The sequence below is a fragment of the Sinohyriopsis cumingii genome, unplaced genomic scaffold (genome assembly GCF_028554795.1).
Source record: "Sinohyriopsis cumingii isolate HCF-2022 unplaced genomic scaffold, ASM2855479v2 utg001392l, whole genome shotgun sequence".
In the NCBI taxonomy this organism is placed as follows: Eukaryota; Metazoa; Mollusca; class Bivalvia; order Unionida; family Unionidae; genus Sinohyriopsis; species Sinohyriopsis cumingii.
The window spans coordinates 930,702-950,798 of record NW_028315992.1 but is presented as its reverse complement, the minus strand read 5'-3'; the positions used below and the strand labels follow the sequence as shown (position 1 = coordinate 950,798).

At 34.8% G+C, this 20,097-nt stretch overlaps 1 protein-coding gene across 1 annotated transcript in view; it reads left to right on the top strand.

Annotated features, from left to right (window-relative positions):
* Positions 1-5,588: 5,588 nt before the first annotated feature.
* The window catches only part of LOC149772578 (uncharacterized), a 92,459-nt gene continuing 77,950 nt past the window's right edge, over positions 5,589-20,097 (top strand). Inside the window, exons 1-4 of the mRNA XM_089947632.1 lie at positions 5,589-5,855; positions 12,173-12,292; positions 18,787-18,922; positions 19,585-19,708. Of these exons, the coding sequence (XP_089803758.1) occupies positions 5,756-5,855; positions 12,173-12,292; positions 18,787-18,922; positions 19,585-19,708 (480 nt within the window). The 5' untranslated portion in view covers positions 5,589-5,755. The remainder of the gene's footprint in view (positions 5,856-12,172; positions 12,293-18,786; positions 18,923-19,584; positions 19,709-20,097) is intronic.

The window sequence follows — 20,097 nt, the reverse complement described above, 5'->3', positions numbered from 1 at the left end:
GATAACGACATTGAGTGAAAAATGTCAATGTTATCTGGACTACGGTTTAAAACTTTTGACATTTTTTCATATTTGTATCACTGAAACTTTAAAACTGTTATGTAGCGTGTAAATAAGTAAAATATTGATTTTTGTGTTACCTAAAAACTACTGGAACGTTTTTTCTTTCGTTTGTTATTTATTGAGAAAAAAATGCGTTTTTTTACGTTTTTTATTTGAATTTTAACGTTTTTAACATCTATGGTGAAATCATATCTCATTGAGTCGCAGTTGTTACTCGTATATACAAATACGAGCACAAACTCAGTTTGGGGTATTATTGCAGAGATAAATTTCCCAAACATTTTTAACTCTTTCATTAATACAAGGCATTTAATACTAGATGGCCTTTTTCTGGGCTACGAAAGACCTAGTAATTAACTTTTCAGTAGTTCTGCCTTATCTTGTTACAAATCCGACCTACGTCCAAATGTTATTGCTCAATGTGGACGGTTTGTTCTGCTTCACTGGAAGGAACCTAGTCTTAGATCTAGCTCTAGCTGATTTTCCATCATTTTAAATCACTGCACACCACAACACACCTCTATCGCATCCACGGTTGAGGTCAAAGTGGAGATAATCATCAAGGTGGTCCATAAGTGCATACTTACAACTAAGAGATTTTCTTCTTCACTACTTATGTCTTCGCTTAAAGCGGTTATTTCTCCGGAAAACGTTTTGTTCTTTACACATCTATACCACTCTAGCATACATTAAATCATATGTACTTTTCACGATGAAATCTGTTAATAAAGTCGGCTTACGCTAAATACTACGACGCTAGATGGTGCCTTAAAGCCCACTCAGATTTAAAATTAGAATGTTAACTTTATCATATGAAAATTACTGTTCATGCTTTGTATTACATAATACTTTATTTTAACTGTCCAGTAGGAAACGAAATCAACATGATTTGATAACGTAACAGTTATTATGATATTTAAGAGTGTAAAAAAATAGAAAATTCGTGCTACGCCTCAATTATATCAAGGACATTTATGGAACTAATTAAATGATTATAATGTACATTTCTACCTACAGTTCCATCATGTGCGAGAACAGAAGGGACAAAACACGATAACGCCTCATATCATTTGCTTGCAGTTGTTGACACAAGATACAAACATGAATCTGTAGCCTGAGTCTTGGGTCAAAATTGTATTTCCTGAAGAGTCTCTACATCTTTTCTCCGTAATTGCTTTTCCGTTGTGTCCTAAATCATAATAAAATATATGTTAATCTAAAACACCTTTAGCAATGAATTCATGGTCAAGTTATTGAAAAATGTTATCCGGCATTTCTTTGGCAGGCTGGACTAAAAAACTAAGCAACGGTCAATCGATCATAAATTTCACTTCTGACTATCAATATTGCCACATTACTAACTTTGAAGTGTCGCCAGTATATGCAAAGTCAAACACATCATAATGTTCAAATTCTAAGTGATGAAAAATCACCTTTAAACAATACCAAGGATGCCTACATATATCTCTTTGTGTCAATATCAAAATGAGGCAGGAACAAATGCTTCGAATATAGACCCGATCTACATTCGTGAATACTAAATCGGATACAATAGGTCTGACCCGAGTTCGTTTGCCACTACAGTAGCAGATTAATACATGAACTTTAAATCTCCACACCAATCAACAAAGTGACCTAAACAGTGGCTATTTTCATTTATTGATGAAGATTACAAAACAATAGTTTACCCCATTAAATAGGCGACAAACAAGCAAAACGTATCTAACTTTACACAACCTCTGTTATTACGATCTGCTTGTTATCGTTGAATTGAGCTAGGCAGTTTTGTTGTAATCTTACTAGAACATTTTCCAGAGAGGAAGTTTAATTTTAAACAGACAGAGAGCTATTCCTCTGTGTTTGTTTTGCTTTGATTCATCAACGACCTACAATAAAAGACGTGTATGATTGGTATAGATCTTAAATGCTGAACAAGCAATACGAGAATTTGCTATGTTAGGGGATCAAAAACATATTTGACAACAAATATCTTAGATGCATAATCCATGTATATAATCATCCTATTTAAACAGCCAGTCACTTATATCACCATACCAAGAGGGTAGAAGTTATTTGTTGTACACTAGAACATTTCTAGTCACATTTAATTACATGTGCACTCACAGGTATCTGACATTTCATGAGCAGAGTATAAACTTACTAGAACATTTTCCAGAGAGGAAGGTGAATTTTAAACAGACATAGAGCTAGCTATTTCTCTGTGTTTGTTTTTCTTTGATATTCTAATATATTTTACTGCATGAAATTAAAGGTACTTCTTCCTGAAAGTATAAAAGATGCAAAATCTTACCTAGCCTAAGGTTTATAGAAAGCTCAATGCAAAACATGCACATACTCATAAATGAAAAATAATAAAAGGAGAGAAGGAATATTTCTCTCCAGAAAAATAAATGCCTGGATATACATTTCAAACTAGAGACATATGAACATTATTGCTAAGGCAAAATTAATCAATACTTCTATCAATCAATACTAATACCAGCATTATCGAACTGGTACATTTTTTTGCGCTTAAGAGGTCGGGCACCCTACCTTTAGTACACTCCATCAGAGAAACACTGATTCAACTGAATGAAGTTAATATCTATGTAGACCAATCTATGAATAGTGACACAACCCTCAGAGGCATCCGGATAGCCTGGATCGTCGGTTAAAACTTGGTTATTATGTCGGCGTTTCTACAAATGATGGCGATGACAATAAAAACAGAAAAGGAATAAAATCACGACGGAAATTCACAGTGACCCACATATGACGCTGACGTTGATTGCGATAACATTATTGAAGAGTGAACAAAGTTGAGCTTCTCGCATACATAGGATATGTTATGGTCTTAAAGCATGAAGTTTGCACAGATAAAGTTGGATACTAAATACAGTCAATTTTTTGTTTTTAAACATTTTATATCATTTGTAGTTAAGAGGTTAGTGTTAGAATTGGTCGGCCTGCTGTCAGGATAATGTGACTGGGTGGGACATGATACCACATATATGGGGCATGATGCCTCGGTGCTGGAAATCACTACAAGCTGCCACGTTGCAGATATCGTAGCGATATGTCTGAAGAGGAGTTAAAGTTACGTTACAAAAACCATATCGCACACATACACTCTTTCTGTGGTGTTCCTTTGTGTTTCTAAATATTCTGATATATGCTAACTAAGTTGACAAAAGTCTAAACAATTGTGATCAATAGCGTATATAAAATTATTTTATTTGGAGTTGGATGCTCAGAAAGTGCAGTGCGAAAAGCAATATCACATACATGAAAACCTAAAAATGAGACAGAAACAATTACCCACCTCTGATATAAAACAGTGTCTTCTGATACTAAATATTTTAAGAGTATAAATTTAACAGTAGAGGGAAATGACGTGGCATTTATAATGCAGTATTGAATACAAATTTGTATAATGTTTATCGAGTAGATTAAAATTAAGTTCGGCATTTTAATGCAACAGTTGGTAATGTATTCTACGCACAAGGATTGTTGGTGACATGCAAAATATTATAACGTGCTACTTTTAACTTTTAAAGAGGTTTACAAAACAATGCAACCACTTTCTAGTCAGACATATTTAATGACTATGACTTAGGTGGCACTTTTCGGAGTTTAAATGTTTAATTTTATACTATGTCATAAGATTATGTACCGACCATTAATATGAAGCTATGAAAACGTTGACTTGCAACAGTGTTCGTTTGATTAGGCACATATTTATAATGATTGTCACGGATATTAGACACACAAAGCAGCCAATGTAAGACCTGTTTACCTGTTCACAGTCATGCACAGAGAGAGAGAGAGAGAGAGAGAGAGAGGCAGAGAGAGAGAGAGAGAGAGAGAGAGAGAGATTGTGCTGGCTAAAATGAAATGATTTTAATAAAAGAGGTTGTGGTAAACTCTAAGTTGGTAAAATTAGTCAGTGTAGCCGACACATTTTATAGTCTCGCCATTGTGTAAATTTCGTCATGGTCCAGCGATGCTGGGTGTACACTTGTTGATACACGTTCAAATACGTGCTGTCTGTCATTCTAAAACCAGATACTAGCCATGGTTATCCCTGATGTGATAATCTCCCAATAAATCCGTGGTGATTTTATATTTTACCTTGCTCTCAAAATATTTGTATACGATATACACAGTTCGTAGAACGTTGTAGTCGTAATTTCAATACGCTACCGTTGAGCGATAATGGATGCATGCATGTAGATGTTCAAGTAACTGCAATTAGTCATTTTATGGCAATACATTTGTCATGATTATCACGGATGTGATGCCCTCATGTTAGATCCGTTGTGTGTATATCATGTAATTTGTCCCCGGGTTATTTTCATAAGAGTTAGATACAAGAAAGACTGATAAATGCATAGACACACACATACATATTGGATTATGGCGTTCAAAAGTGACGGGCCTCAGACTCCGAATGATGCTTCACATACGGAATATTTGAAGCTATGAAAGCAATTAACAGATACAGCCACGGTAGCTCGGCTCGTAGAGCGTTAGACTCGTCATGCTAAGGTAGCAAGTTCGATACCCACCCAGGTAGGCACATGTCGGCTGCTTCGATGCGTTTTTGTGAAAGACGTTCTGGTGCATTTTCGTGGTATGTTATAGCCAATAACATGTTAAAAATGTCGTTAAAGCCAACAACTCATACGGTTGGTAGTTGCGGCTTTTCTAACGCCAACGTTTTCATAACTGCTTATATATAATATGTAGAATACAGCTACCCTAGTTACAAATATGGACAAGAGTTCTGAGTAAATAAAGCAATCTCTGGCTGAGATGTTTAGTGATTATTATACAACATCTTTGCCACCCCATACCTCAGCAAGACAATAAGTACTCTGCAGGTATAAGGACTATATAATTCATGACCTCCCTGTGGCTTATACATGTACGTAACGATACATTATGCTTTTACAACTTTTCTGTTACTGATAGTAATGTGTGTGTGTGATTTGGACTTTTAACGTAGCTTTAACAATTTTTCAGTCATATCGCTACGATGTCTGCAATGTGGCAGTTTATAGTGATGTCTAGCACTGGGGCATCATGTAGCATGATGTCCCACCCAGTCACATTATTCTGACACCGGGCCGACCAGTCCTTACACTAACCTCTTAATGCTGAGCGCCAAGCGAGGCAGCTGTTAGTACCGTTTTTGTAAGTCTTTGGGATGACTCGGCCGGGGATTGAACCCACGACCTCCCGCATCTGAGGCGGACGCTCTAACCACTAGGCCACCGGAGCGGTTTACTTATAGTAAGAGCATGGACTCGTAACACGTCTCACGTATTTTACCAGCGGCCCGACAGTAGTATCTCTCGTGTGTATTGTTCAAACGTCTAGCAGATAATTAATGTCTATTTGTATCGAAGAAATAGGACACGCACTGCTAAGTTCCGTTCAAGCAACTTACCCTATTACGCTTTTGTCGCCAAACTGCGTAATTCGCAGGTTAAAGTCGTTTAGCATTCCATGCCGATCGACTTAGTCAACAGTTAGTGTAAGCTTTAGTCCTTGAATCTGGTAACACTGCACGCCTCATATGCTATGATGAAGAGGACATATTCATGTCACTAATCTACTCTTTAATATCGGTTATTGGATATCCAGTGGTGACCTGTTCAGTACGAATACCCTCGAAATTTGAGTTCCAATGAAGCATGCAATGTCTGGTCACGAGATGTATGCCGAAAAGCGTCTCTGTTCTTTCTTGATCTTAACCTTTCTTTCTTGGATATACAGTAGTAGAGCAGGTGAGTATTACACTATTACTTTGATAAATAAATATATCACGTATCTTTAAACGTAGCTTTCAAAGGAAAAATCAAACAAACATACAAATTGAGACTATCAGACCAAGATTGTGTTTTGACGATGTGACCATATGATTGTTTCACTCTCAGTTATTGTTCGAATTTCATACTTGCCTAGTAAGGTAATGAAATAAGGAATCTGAAATATATAGGTGGTGATTACGCTCGACTTATATTACCAAAGCACAAAATGGCATCACTGACCTGTCCAACTATGGCTAATGCCACAGGCTGATACAGGTGGCAATGCAGTCTTTTCTCTATTATGTTTTACGAACACAAATAAAATACGATTGCACACTTATATCAGTAGTGGCTTCGAAGGGCCATCGCGGACAGTAGGTTCAGCCTTAACCAAGCCGGATTTAATATATAAAAAGAAATTGTTTTACATTTTAAAAATAAGAACAATACACGCATTTGCGATGTTTGATTTATCTCCATCACGTTGGTCTTGTATAAACACTGTTACCGAGACATATGTTTGTATACTGTCCTCGTAACAGACACATCTCATAATTCTTCGTCGAGTCAAGAAAAGCGCGTTAGTCGTAATAAATGATGGCTCACCGCTGATGTGGTCCAAAGGTGGACTTGATTATTTTGATAGGCGTGTGATGCTTGTGTCGCAGCAAGTAGATGAGACACAAGCTATAGAATCATAAAGTGCCTCTACCAGGCCTAACATATTGTGTTTTGCTTCGACTGATCCATTAGAAATTACCCCCAAAAATTATGTTAATACATGTTTTACACACTTAAAATGGACTATAATGTATCGACGCAGATTTTGTTACAAATAATTTTGTCTTATTTGTTTTTAAAAATGTCTTTGTTTTCTGATTACTCATTCTATACATAAATGCATTCAGGTTAATAGCAGCTAATTAAACTCTCTGTCGGGACATATTCAACGTATTTGCATCAAGCAACCCAGACGAAATGTAAAAATACTTCATTATTCATTGTAAACTGACGCTCATATTTAACATACCAACAAGAGAATACAAATACTGTATCATTATTTTATATCTTTTTCATTTAATTTAATTGACAAATGCACTGTTTATACTGCACTTACATGTCTTTTTACATTTTAGTGCAGAATATGAAAATATTACAATTTTCTTCTGGTGGGTGATGGTGGAGGGGAGAAAAAGAGTTTTATCTCTGTGTTTTTTTTTTCCTTTATTCTATTAATTTAAAAGTATATTCGAAAAATTGTGAAGAGTTGAAACTGATAGGACATAAATAAACTGTTATGCTTTGGAAAGTGAGAAATATGAAAGAGCGAAAGAATATTGCCCCTCCATAGAAGAAGAGTAACTGGACACCTATGTCACACATGAGACATATTAAAAATAGTTCCATTGTCTATTAATGCTAAAATGAGGACTCTACAACTTCGTGATTCCTTTTTCATACCAAGAGTGTCATTATGTAAACACTATACACTCCTTAAATTTAAGGATTATATTATGAATATTATCCGCATTATCAGACTGCCTTATTTTGCGCTACTTGTTGAGGCAGGTAGGGGTATGAGGAAATCAAGCTCCCATGCCACATTGTCGTCACTGTTTCGTGTAAATAATATGTGTAAGTGTGAATATGTGTGTGGTTTCGAGCGCAGTGTCGCTTAACTCCTATATTACTGTAAATGGAGACCAAACTCAATTCATGCATTTCAAGGTGGTTGACTGATGTGTACACCCGTATAGGACAAAACCTCAACGGTAGGGCTATTTTTGCCCTTATTGATGACGGCGATGAAAAAGAAAACAAAACAATGACTTCGCGAAATCCATTATAGTGGCCTCCACGTTTCATTGTCATATTAGCTGTAACATCTGTGATGATAGAGCGTAGATGGGAGTAAACATGCAGGTGTTCATTCAGTCATTTGCCGCAAGATATATCACATGGTTAACCCAGATGTAATGGTCTTAAAATAGATTTGTCGTCATTATGTTGTAGTACGTCGCATTCGGGATGCAGTCACAATATAGACAGGCAGACCGACAACAGACTGCCAAAGATATGTATCATAACAAAAGGATGTTACAAATTATACCATTCACTCCAGCATTTCCACTTACTTTTTGATGTATACGCACCACCTATACTGGCAAATGCACATTCAACTGACATCTTACGAGTCAAGTATGATATCAATAGAATATTTTAGGGTCCTGGAAACTTGAAACATTATATAGAATTTTCCTCTTTCTAGTTTGTTTTATAAAGAATATTATACTATTTTCTTATTTGAATGTATGCAACTGTGAAGACAGTACATAAATACAAAGTTTAACTAGAAAGTAAATTTAAGAATGTGATATGCAAAAGGTGCAAACACCCACGTGAAATCAAACAATGGAGAGAAAGAATAGTTCTGTGTCAGGAAAAAGAAAAAGGTATCTTAATATGTATAGAAAACCTGAGGGATACGAATGTTATTTTCAAAGATTGACTCATAATCGAAACTGAGTTATTGACAAGTTTATGTGTGCCTTTGTATACCAAGGTTTCCATTATCTAACAATTAAAGTCCTTAAATCAAAAATGTCTCAATTAAAACACCTACTCTTATTACCGGAATGACATGATTAAGGTCACATGCGGAATCGGGATGAAGCAAACCCACTTCCCACCTTACCTATGTTTATATTGTGCAAATTTGATGAGCTTACTTACACTCATACTAACGCTTATAACCGCTCCGGTGGCCTAGTGGTTAGAGCGTCAGCCTCGGATGCGGGAGGTCGTGGGTTCGATCCCAGGCCGAGTCATACCAGAGACTTAAAAAATGGTACTAACAGCTGCCTCGCTTGGCGTTCAGCATTAAGAGGTTAGTGTTAGGACTGGTCGGCCTGGTGTCAGGATAATGTGACTGGGTGGGACATCATGCTACGTGTCTGCGGCATGATGCCCCAGTGCTAGACATCACTATAAACTGCCACATTGCAGACATCGTAGCGATATGACTGAAAAATTGTTAAAGCTACGTTAAAAATCAAAGTCACATCACATCACATCACACTAACGCTTATATCCTTTGATTCCGTAAATAGTATATAAAGTCCAAACAAACAGGTGAAGGCGATTTCGAACATGTATGAGCACGTCTTCGCATATAGATTAAACCTTCAGATTACTACCACAGAGATGAGAGCTATCATGGCAATGCCAATTGCGATGTCAGCTTTTGATAGTGATGACTTATTGAACACTAAACAGAGTTTAAATATTCGCAAGCTCAGTATAATTTTATTTTCAACGTGGATTTTCGATAAAACTCTGGTAATAAAAAATGTATGCGTATTAAATTAAAAATAGATTTTCATACTGAAGTGGGACATGTAATTTTTAAAACGTTATTGAATCAATTCAAATTTTATGTTTTAATAAAGTTTTCGCTATTTCGGTCATAAAAGTCTGCATATCCTATACCCTTCTCGCTGCTACGTACGTTACAAATCCAAACCACACACATATACACAAACAATAATTTAGTGAAATAACAACACAAACTGACTGCTGAATTTTGTCAGTCCTCTGTGAACACTGCTAATTGTATTAATTGTATTAAGGGTAGTCTTAATTACATATTAGCATTAGTGTCTTAATTACATATTAGCATTAGTCTCTTACCGACAATTGAATGTTCATATCATCAATTTATATCATTGGAAGGATTGGTTTGCATATTTTATGTTTGCCAATATCGGCTAGCCGATAGCAATTTTGCATCTTGTCTTTGCCCGGGGGATAGGCAAGCTTGCTGCCATTATGCATACTAGCCTCTTAAGACTAGGTGTCAATTATATATAATAATATTTTTATTTTTCTCCCTCTCTAAATATAGTTTATTTAAATATGATCTTATATAATTTAGGCTTTTATCTTTTTTTTTCTTCTTTTGTTTTTAATTAAATAATTACCATCCTTGCTTGTACCTTCATGTTTCAAAGAGTTAATCAACCTTAAACATTTCACAACATTTTTATCCATTAGATTTATACAAGCCCTTTAAATTGGTATTATATTTTCATGATTGTGCGATGAGCCATCAAACCCACTATTTCCATACAGATATGTGTACCGCATTTGTACAAATTCTAGACACTTTCACTGAGTGTAGGTTGGCTAATTTGTAAGATCATTTTGTACGATTTTCCTACGTAAGTTCCATACGATCGGTATATTTTGTATGCAACATACCATGGAGAATGTGAATGTAGATTTTACCTTATCCTGTTTAACTCTTAATATGTTTGAATCGTGATGTAGCTCAGGTAATTAAATGCCATACATTAGGCATTTTATTGTAGTTTAAATTTGCCTACCGTATAAGTAACTGAGCGGGCAGAATCACATAGGCATAGCGTACCTGCCATTCAATCTGAGTATGCAATGCGCCCTTGGAGTTTGTTTACGTTTGTATTACTGATATGCCTAGAACTTTGTATTTGATTGCTCGCCACCTATCCCTGATATATTAAAATATCTGATAAATGTACAGATTACTTTGGCGTGTTTTCGAATGATAGAAACATACACCCCGAGGCAACTATATGTTAACTTTGTACAGATGTGCATTGTCTCGTCTATAACAACCCCAAAACATACACTGTTCTTGTCTATGAGATCAAGACACTCTTCCTGGTGGAAACCCTTGTCATGAAATTATACATGGAAATACGTTTACAAACTACGTTGCAGCCCAATATGTTATTTGCTGATCTGTTGTCATCTGTTGTACTAACATATGATAGTTCTGGTAGGTGTGTAACATTTTTAATTTATATGCATCATCATTTTGTCGTTAGTTTTGGCTACATGTCAAGTACAGATCATAGTACACGGAGCTACGGGTTACATTGACATCATAACTAGTATCCTCTATATACAGTGATACTACTTTCCAATCGACCGATGTAATGTTGCGGATATTATTGTGCGCTAAATTGATTCGTGTAAGGCATCCGTAATTTGGTTGCTGGTTTATATACTTAAGGTCATCAACACAGAAAATATTCTTCGCGCTGTTCACATGGGCTTGCATGATCAGTCAAACTGTAAATTGTTTCAAGAAGTTCTCCTACATTTTACTGGCTTTCAGTGACACTATGATGTAAGAATATTTGCATTAACGCAAGTCAGGACTACATTCATCTTGGCATTTTTCCAATATATCACTTCTGAAAGAAAGTAACGATCTTTACTATGTCAAAGCCATTGCCTCTTTTCCTTGTTTGTAATGAATGTTCCCATCATTTGGCGTATATATATATAATATCTTTGACAATCAACAGAGTTTGAGTTAGCAGTTTTGTCTTTCCTGTAGTTTAAGCTTCTGTTTGGAAAACCCTATAGCCACATAATATTCTACCCAAATATGTGAGAAGACTCCATACATTATGAATGTCACTAACCAGTACATACCAAGACCGATTTCTTGTCTACGTCAATTTTTAAATGCTTGCGTGTTGGAGAAGTAGAATTCTTAAAATTATCTTTTTCTGGAGAATTATTAGCCTAACATTGTTTAGTTGTTTGTATTCGTACAAACTGAAATAAGTAGAGAGGCTCCATCTTGGACATGATAATGGTGTCCAAATACATGTTTGATATATCAGGTCATTACACATACTTGCAGTTAGATGATGGAACGGTCTTGTTTATATGTCATGAAAAAGATGCATGATCTAAACTTAGGTGCCGATGTTATAGCAACGAAATTGGAAAAATGTCCTAACATGGAACGATGTCCTTTAAGGTTCATTCAGCGTCTCTTAAATCCTTTCAACATAATGTAGTCTTAAAATATGGATGACCTAAAAATGTATGTGCATTACTCCACGACGTTGTCGACGTGTTTCAGTAGTGGAACAAAATTATTAAACCCTGACTGAAAAGGAAAGACAAAGATTAGATATTATCGATTAGGGCTCCCCAGGTCATTAATTATTATTTTGTATAAAAGGTAACTCGGGTTTGTCTTCGAGGTACTTGATAATTACACAGTACGTCACATGGTATTTGAGATTCTCTCAAGTTGACAATCTCAGAACATTTCATTTTCCTTTTTTGACGGGTCATATACAAAACTTTTATATGAATATCTCATAGATTAACCAGCACGTGCACATTGTATTGGCCGTCATAGAGATTTAGATTGCATACATATTTTTACCAACATTTGGATGCGTACACCTTGATATGGCGCACTTAACGGTTTTAATTCGTTTCAGAATTTTGCGACAGTCCACTGGGATTAGAAAATGGGAGTTTAGGATCTGACCAGTTTTCGGCATCATCTACTTACGATAGCAATCATTTGCCTCATGCTGCTAGACTCAACGATGGAGGAGGTAAATTATCTGAGTTTACGTTTTCTATTTTTTAATGACTTTGTGTGCTAGGTGACAAAAGGCAATGATAAATATCATGAAATAATGACCAGGAAATGGACTATGACAATTATTATCCCAATGGTATTTACTAATGTGATGTGCAAATAACTATTTTTAAGTATCTCATGATATGTTGTTTATATATATATATATATATATATATATATATATATATATATATATATATATATATATATATATACCAGATATTAACAAAGTCAGTACATTTATATTTATATCTGCAACAACATATGTGATAACGATAGACATAAAGAAGATTTGAAACCACAGGGAGAAAAATATCAAGTGACATAAAGAAAACATTCAAGCTGTGTAAAAGAATATGGTGATGATGATGATGATGATGATATAAGAAAAGAAAAACTTTTCACAACTTTTTAGTGCGTGGTGTGGTTATCGATGTAGTTTTCGTAATAGATTCCATTATTTCAGAAATATTTGATAGTCACAGTTGTTGTCATATATAGCTATTTCAACGTGCTAATATTAACTTGTATATAAATTGTAACTGTTATATCATTGGGACGTTTTATTATTATAAAACTATATATCAAACATTTTCCATAATCATTATTATGTGACACTATTTCGATGTTGTTTCTTTGGCCAAACTGTACACAAGTTTCTGTTAGATATTGTATCTTCTTTCAAACCATCTTCGCTAGCCAAGGTTGCGATATGATAACCCTATTTACACCTTGGCGGATAGAACATATATTTTAGTGTCCTATCTATTGAACTGCCTCCCTTAGTATGCAACGCCAGCATAAAATGCATCGCGTAACAGCGGAGCATTTTACACCGGACGAAAATGGTGGAGACACTTGACCTAAAAAGATGCTTTGTAAGCTTAACATCGAAAGTATTACTGGGTACCAAAGGGAAGCCTTTACATATGTATTTGAGTGAATGGTGTTTGTTCCAATACAGATCTAACGTAGAAAAGTACTTATATATTGGCCCATTCAAAATGTTTTCTCCTCTTGTAACGATCATGTAGAAAGAATGATCGAATTTGAACAACTAAATTTTGATTGAATGTGGTGTCTTGCGGCAGCGTCCAATAATAATCACAGACCCAAAGCACATATATAGATGTAAATAGGTGTAAAACGTACTTGTTTAGCACATTTTACAAATAAGTGCTATATTATTTATATTGATTCACATTAAGAATGTAATTTCATTCTAACTGAAAATGAATCGGTTGCCAAAATACGATTAGCTACAGGAAATGGAATCATTGAAGATAAGTATCTTCACAAAATTTCAGTTGCATGATAATAATCGTTTATAGAGTTCATCCTCATTATTAAAAAATTTGCTCACATTCCAGTTAGTTAATGGGCTCCCATAGCTTTATGCTCACCTCCAGGAAAAAACAAAAGGGTATTGTGATACTACTTTTTTAGGCATTTGCGTCATCACTGATAAGAGTTTATACGTATGTCCCCAGGAAGAACCATCGACTTACGAGAAACTAATGACTCGACCTCACGCAGTCAGATATATGTGAGTGATCTGTCACGAAGGAGCGCCTCAAATCATGTGACCAGACGGTACTATCCATAATCATGAAATTTGGTGAACGGATTTATTTAGATGAATGTTGTTTTCCTCATTTCAAATGTTATCATTAGGTCGATACTGCTCGCTTCGATGATTATATACACCATAACCTACATAATTCCTGTTTACACTTTACCAATTGACACTATTAATACCTCGGTAGCAGTGAGCTATATAATTACATTCATTTTGATTCATTTTATGTATTATGAAGTCTGGCAACAGCTCGAGAAAGCCACCTTACATTCTTCCGTGAGAATGTTCTTCCATATCTTAGAATGACCTCAACGTTAAAACCTTTCTCTTTTCTAACTCAGAATCGCGCTCGATTAAATATTTATCTTTCTTAATGCAGTCTTGAATATAATGGATTTATTTTAATATGATTACCGATACTATGCTATGTAAGTTCAGTTTGGAGAATATCCTTAAGGAATATTTACCCTTTTCAATACTTAAGAAAAATGTATTTTCTTCATGTGTAACAGGTTTTCTCCTTGCAAAAGAATTGTTATCCAAAGATCATTTTTAAGTTTGTTTGCTAAATCTTTGACACATAACAGCAACAGGAACACCGAGAGAATTGAAAGTAAACTTCACATGACAATATTTACGACCTAATCGTAAACAAACCACGTTTTGTGACGAAATTGTCATTTACCTCATTGCCTATAGCTTAGAATAGTTTCTGTTCCCCATCGATAATGCAAATTTGTTCAAAAATCGCATAATTTTAATGCAGGTGTCAAACGCAATACTATGCAGATTTTGTATATGCCTCCACACGGGTCTCTATGCGAATAAGAAGTGGAAAGGCCTTTCTAAAGGAAAGCGCTTACGCGAGCTAAAGTGTTAACTAGAGGATCAAGACAAATACAATGTTCCGAAACGTTTGATCACTCACAAACAGTTGATAGAAAAAAAGGAACGTATATAATTATTACATACGGTAACCTTTATTGTGGAGAAGATAAGGTCCTGGCAATTTGTATATGCTATTTATAAATAAGGGAAAACTGGTACTACGAGTACTATTATACGGCGTAAACAGCTGATAAAGTCCATATGTAACTGAACTCCCACTTTGCACGCGCGGCAATAAATCAGTTTACATAACTAAAATATGCATGATGGGTAATGCTATGCGTAGCAATGCGGCCCATGCCAAATCTACGTATAAATTTGCGAATGCAATGGCAGCTTTGTGCACACAATGTATGACACTGATAACTATTGCAATGTTCGAGAACAAATTCATAGTTTTAAGTTTAGGCTCAACACTGTATAACATAACATTTACATGATTAAATCATGTTCACAATAATCTTAACAATAATAATTATAGAAACAGTTATAAAAATAATAAAATAAGCGTTAAAATAAATAATGGCGAAGAAATAGGTCCACACCCAACTCATTCATTTTATCCGAGGACACACCAGGCGTTTTGGTTGAGTCATGCATTGTTAACTACGTCAATCTTGAATCAACATTTTATACATCTAAAGAGAATACAACTGGGTAGATTTTATTAATGGAACTGGAAATGTCGCATGTTTTGCACAATTGCTTCAAGAACTATTATCACCGGAAACGATTACAGCACTGATAGAAGTGATGAAAGATACATAAATAGTATTTCGATGAACACAAAAAGAAGCACTTATATACATAACAGTTTACGTTACAAAATATAAATGAATATATTATTGGCTTCGGAAATGTTCAGTTCTACACACAGTTAGTTCTAAAGCTAAAAACATATAAAGCGTATTGAATCTTGGGGACAGCAATACAAATCTGAGACAAAACAATCTTGCGAATGTAAAAATGACCATTTCAAATTAAGGACCAGCGGTGTATTTAGCAAGGAAATTAAACATATAATTTACAAAGACAAAAGCAAATACATGTCGAAACAAAGATACATTTTCTGAATTGCAAATTGTGCTTACAAAATTACCCAGGGGGACAATATAACATCAAAATTTAGTCTAGATTGGATGAAAAACAAGAAAATAAAATTAGCCTAACCTTTCTACGGTGGTTATGAGCGAAGTGGTACATCGAACACGCGTGGGTTATGGTTCACGAATATATGTTTATCACTGGTCATTAAAGGATGTAATGATATGCAAAGGAATACAATGCGTTGTCAACAACTGTTTCCTTTGATATGCACAATGATTTGTTATTGTTTGTTTTATTGTTTTTCTTTCATTTGATTCAGTTAAGTATTCACGATCAAAACAGGGACTTTTTTAAGTATTACAATGACGAGATGCATACAATTAAAACGAAAGATTTAGATTTAAGGTGTAAAATATATGTTGTTGATAACAAAGAGCATCTCTTGAAATTAATGCGTTTAAGAAAACATAAACTCTAAACATTAATTTCTCAGTATCCCAGGAAAAAATGTTTGTTTACTGAAATTGTGTTGATTTTGTGACTTGTGTCAAAAATATAAAAGTCATTACGAAAAGCTTCTAATTAATGTTGTTCTTTAATTGTTTCTACAGAGCTTGGGAAATACTAATACGCGAAAAGCATACTAAATACTAGTGTGTTTGGAGCCCTTATTATAAAATTATGATGGAATTTGATATATGGTCCATTTAACAGATAAAGCTACATGTACAATGTTAATCGCTTGAGAATGCAAATGCCTTCTTGATTTTATAGTATGCTCAATATTTGACGGGATGCGCAACATATAACTGGAGATGACATATTCAGCATACAAAATATAAGTCATATACAATTTGAAAGTAAAACTCCACTAAGCAGGAAGTGGTGGACTAGCAAATATTTGAAAGTGACGTCCACGCATTATAGATGGTAATTTTTGAGAAAAGCAATCTTCAAACACTTTTTTAAAATGAGATTTAAGGAACTTATTTGTGAAGTTGCACTTAAATAGTTTCACCTAGCTTGATAACCTTTACCAAATTGTTTCGAGTTTGACAACTGTTTATTCAAGCCTTTACAATGATCTTTCGAGTATAGAAAAAGATAAATCGTGAAATATCTGCTTCAAGGTGATTAATTTTAGAGCGATAAAGAAAATGGCTTGATCATGGTCTGCTGAATGATTGACATTCACACATGACATAAAATAAACAAAATATGCTTTTGTTGGCTTGGATATCATGTTCTCTGCACAGCTTGGGTAAACGTCAGGAATGAACTGCAAGCGTTAGGAAAGGAATTAGAGGCAACCAAGCGTCATGCTAATAAGATTGACTCCTCCAGTCAGGGTATTGTATAAAAGGTATACATCTTGTTGGATATAATTGCAAGCCTAAAATAGACAAATAACAAGAGACGCCAGAAAACGTCTATAGTAAGACAAAACAATATATAGAAAACAATAGATTAGGACATAGATGAAATAGATTATATTTGTTAATAGTCCGACCTTTTCATTATAATGTTAAAAAGATCATGTCTTGGTTTTATTTGGTCCATTACTGCTTCTGATGCATGTATGCATGACGGTGTGATTTTGTTGCACTCGGGGTTTAGTTTGCATATTTGTGAAACGCCATGTTTGAAAAAGAGTAGCTGTGTTGCTGATGTTTATACTCTTTGGAGGTTTGAAAAGCGTATAAGGAGTTAGATACACGACTTTGATAAGTACTGCATAGGCTATGTTACAGATTGCGTTTAAATCTTCTCTGATACTAGATTTTTTATCACCCTCTGCGTGTCTGTCGGCTTGTATTCGTAGGATCACATACTGTTGTATATTCGCCTCTGAAACTAAACCATTCTTTCTTTATATATATATTAGGCAACAACTTAGAGTAGATCTAATATAGCATAACGCATTTGGAGGGCATGTAGAGTTATAAATCATTACGCGCATGTATAGTATTTGCAATTGTTTCGATAATCTATTTCGTTCATTTCATGACTAAAGAGAATTGTAGCAACCTTTATATATAAAATTTTGCATGTAATCATGAAACGGGGAGAGCATACACTATGTGACTGCTAGACCTTTATCGCAAAGGTAGGTCATATTACCCAATATTTCATGTATAGCTAGCTTATGTGATACAAGTAGGGAACGCTTTATAACCGAATCACCAAACTTGACGATTCTATGCATCTCAGTTTTATGTAGTACCACACCCTTACAAGAAAATATGACCACTGGTGCACACGTCAAGTTGTGTTGGCTGAAGTTATGTTTTCACATGATATATACGTACTATCCTATTTTAAATCATAAAACGTGGTGATGTGATGCATTTTGTGCGTTGAAACATTATTGCAAACATAAGAAAATAGGGTTTCAAAAACTTGGGTTATATGTTTAGTTTTATATTTATTTCTTAGGCATTAATAATGCTAGATGCATACATTATGCGATGGTTTGCGCGTTTGCTATCAGCTGCATTGTTGTGGGGTTTAATGTCATTTCCCATCGCAAGATAAGCTATGCCAAGCATGGCGGCCAGTATAACTAGCGGAGGAATAGCCAGAAAGCCCGGTTAGAACAACTGACACTCCGGAAGCTGCTGGGAAGCTTTTTCACATACCCACATTGGCCAAACCAAAGAGGTGAAACCAGGCGGACAGAGATGAGATGGCACGTGTCGATAAAATCGATTGCTTCAGACTACTGGGCCACCCGATGCCCCTGGCTGTTAGGGCAACACCCTTATAAGAACCGAAACTCTGAGTTATATATTTATCATCTGCTGGCCATTGTGATTCATATATGCTAAGCTCATGACTGAACGAGTTTCTGATATCCCCCTTGTATATGATCTTATATAGATGTAAAATAATCAATTTAAAGTGTTCATTCTTTTATAAATAGTCATCTATATATAATGATATATCTTTAGCTGGATGGATAGCGTCAGGATATGATTCCTACCAGTATCTCAAAATTGACCTGAGCGGGATATGGAACATCAGTGGATTTGCTGTACAGGGGGCTACAAATGGATGGTTTACAAGAGAATTGCGAATATCATACGGGTAGGTATAAGCTTTCACGCGTACGCGTGGTCAATATTTACGTGGGTGGGATGCATTTTTGTCTGGAATTTTCCATTCAACTGTTTCAGTTTTAATCAGGAGATTTAGTCACAAATACCAAGCAAATTAGGTATTTGAGTCTTTCTATATTACGTATTTTGAGATATTTTCCATGCAGTAATGATTATCGATATCCATCTTTGAATGTAGTGCATTGTCACATTCTGTATTTAAACAATAATGCAAGATGTTATGTTATAAATACACTTAATATTTAAACAATGTAGTTTAAGCAGTTTAAATGGCTCAACGTAACAGTCATATAAAGCTTAGCAACGAAAGGGACAATAAAACAATGCAGACTTTAACTGAAGAAATATTTGTTTCCCCAAGAAGTCATTTCTTTTCGATCAAGTAGGTCATTTTATAAATATAGGCAAAGTTCTTATACATATCGTCACATGGAAAAGGAAACAGAAATAATGCATTTCAACTTTGTTTGAAGGACATATATTATATACTTGAATATTTGTTCTTTTTACTCCTCCTTCAGTCTAGCGTTTATTAGTTGACCTTATTTTGTTCTGTGGATACTCTTGTTGCTACTTTACCATTTTGAGCCCTCTGTCTCTGTCTAAATGTTCTAATCATTTATAAAATAGCGACGACAACCTGGTTTGGTATCCATACAATTCTTATCTTTCTGAAGACATATTAGGCGAGGTCATGTCTACGAATGAACAATATAATGAAATAAAAAGAATTCAACTAGATCCAACAATTAAGGTAAGGGTTAATATTGAAATATTTGTTTCTTAAATTTACAGATGTACGTTGACAGAAATTATTTTAACATATAGATAAATTGACAACAGTTATTGACTACTGTTCAGTAGCTTTTTATTAAAAAAGTAAGTTGGTATTAATACGGGAACATATATTACTTATATATTCACACGGAACTAGTCTACCAAAAGTATGAATAATTAGTCTATATTGAAAAATGTAATATTATAAATAAACATTTCAACCAAACTAGTTTTCCTATAGTTTGAAAAGTTGATCTGACCTTCTATTTGCTTGTTTGTTTTATGTTTTGTTTTTTCTTCTGATGTCTCTCTTTGCTTACACGACGCAAATTATAGATCCCAGCAAAAGAAAATAAAAATAAAACA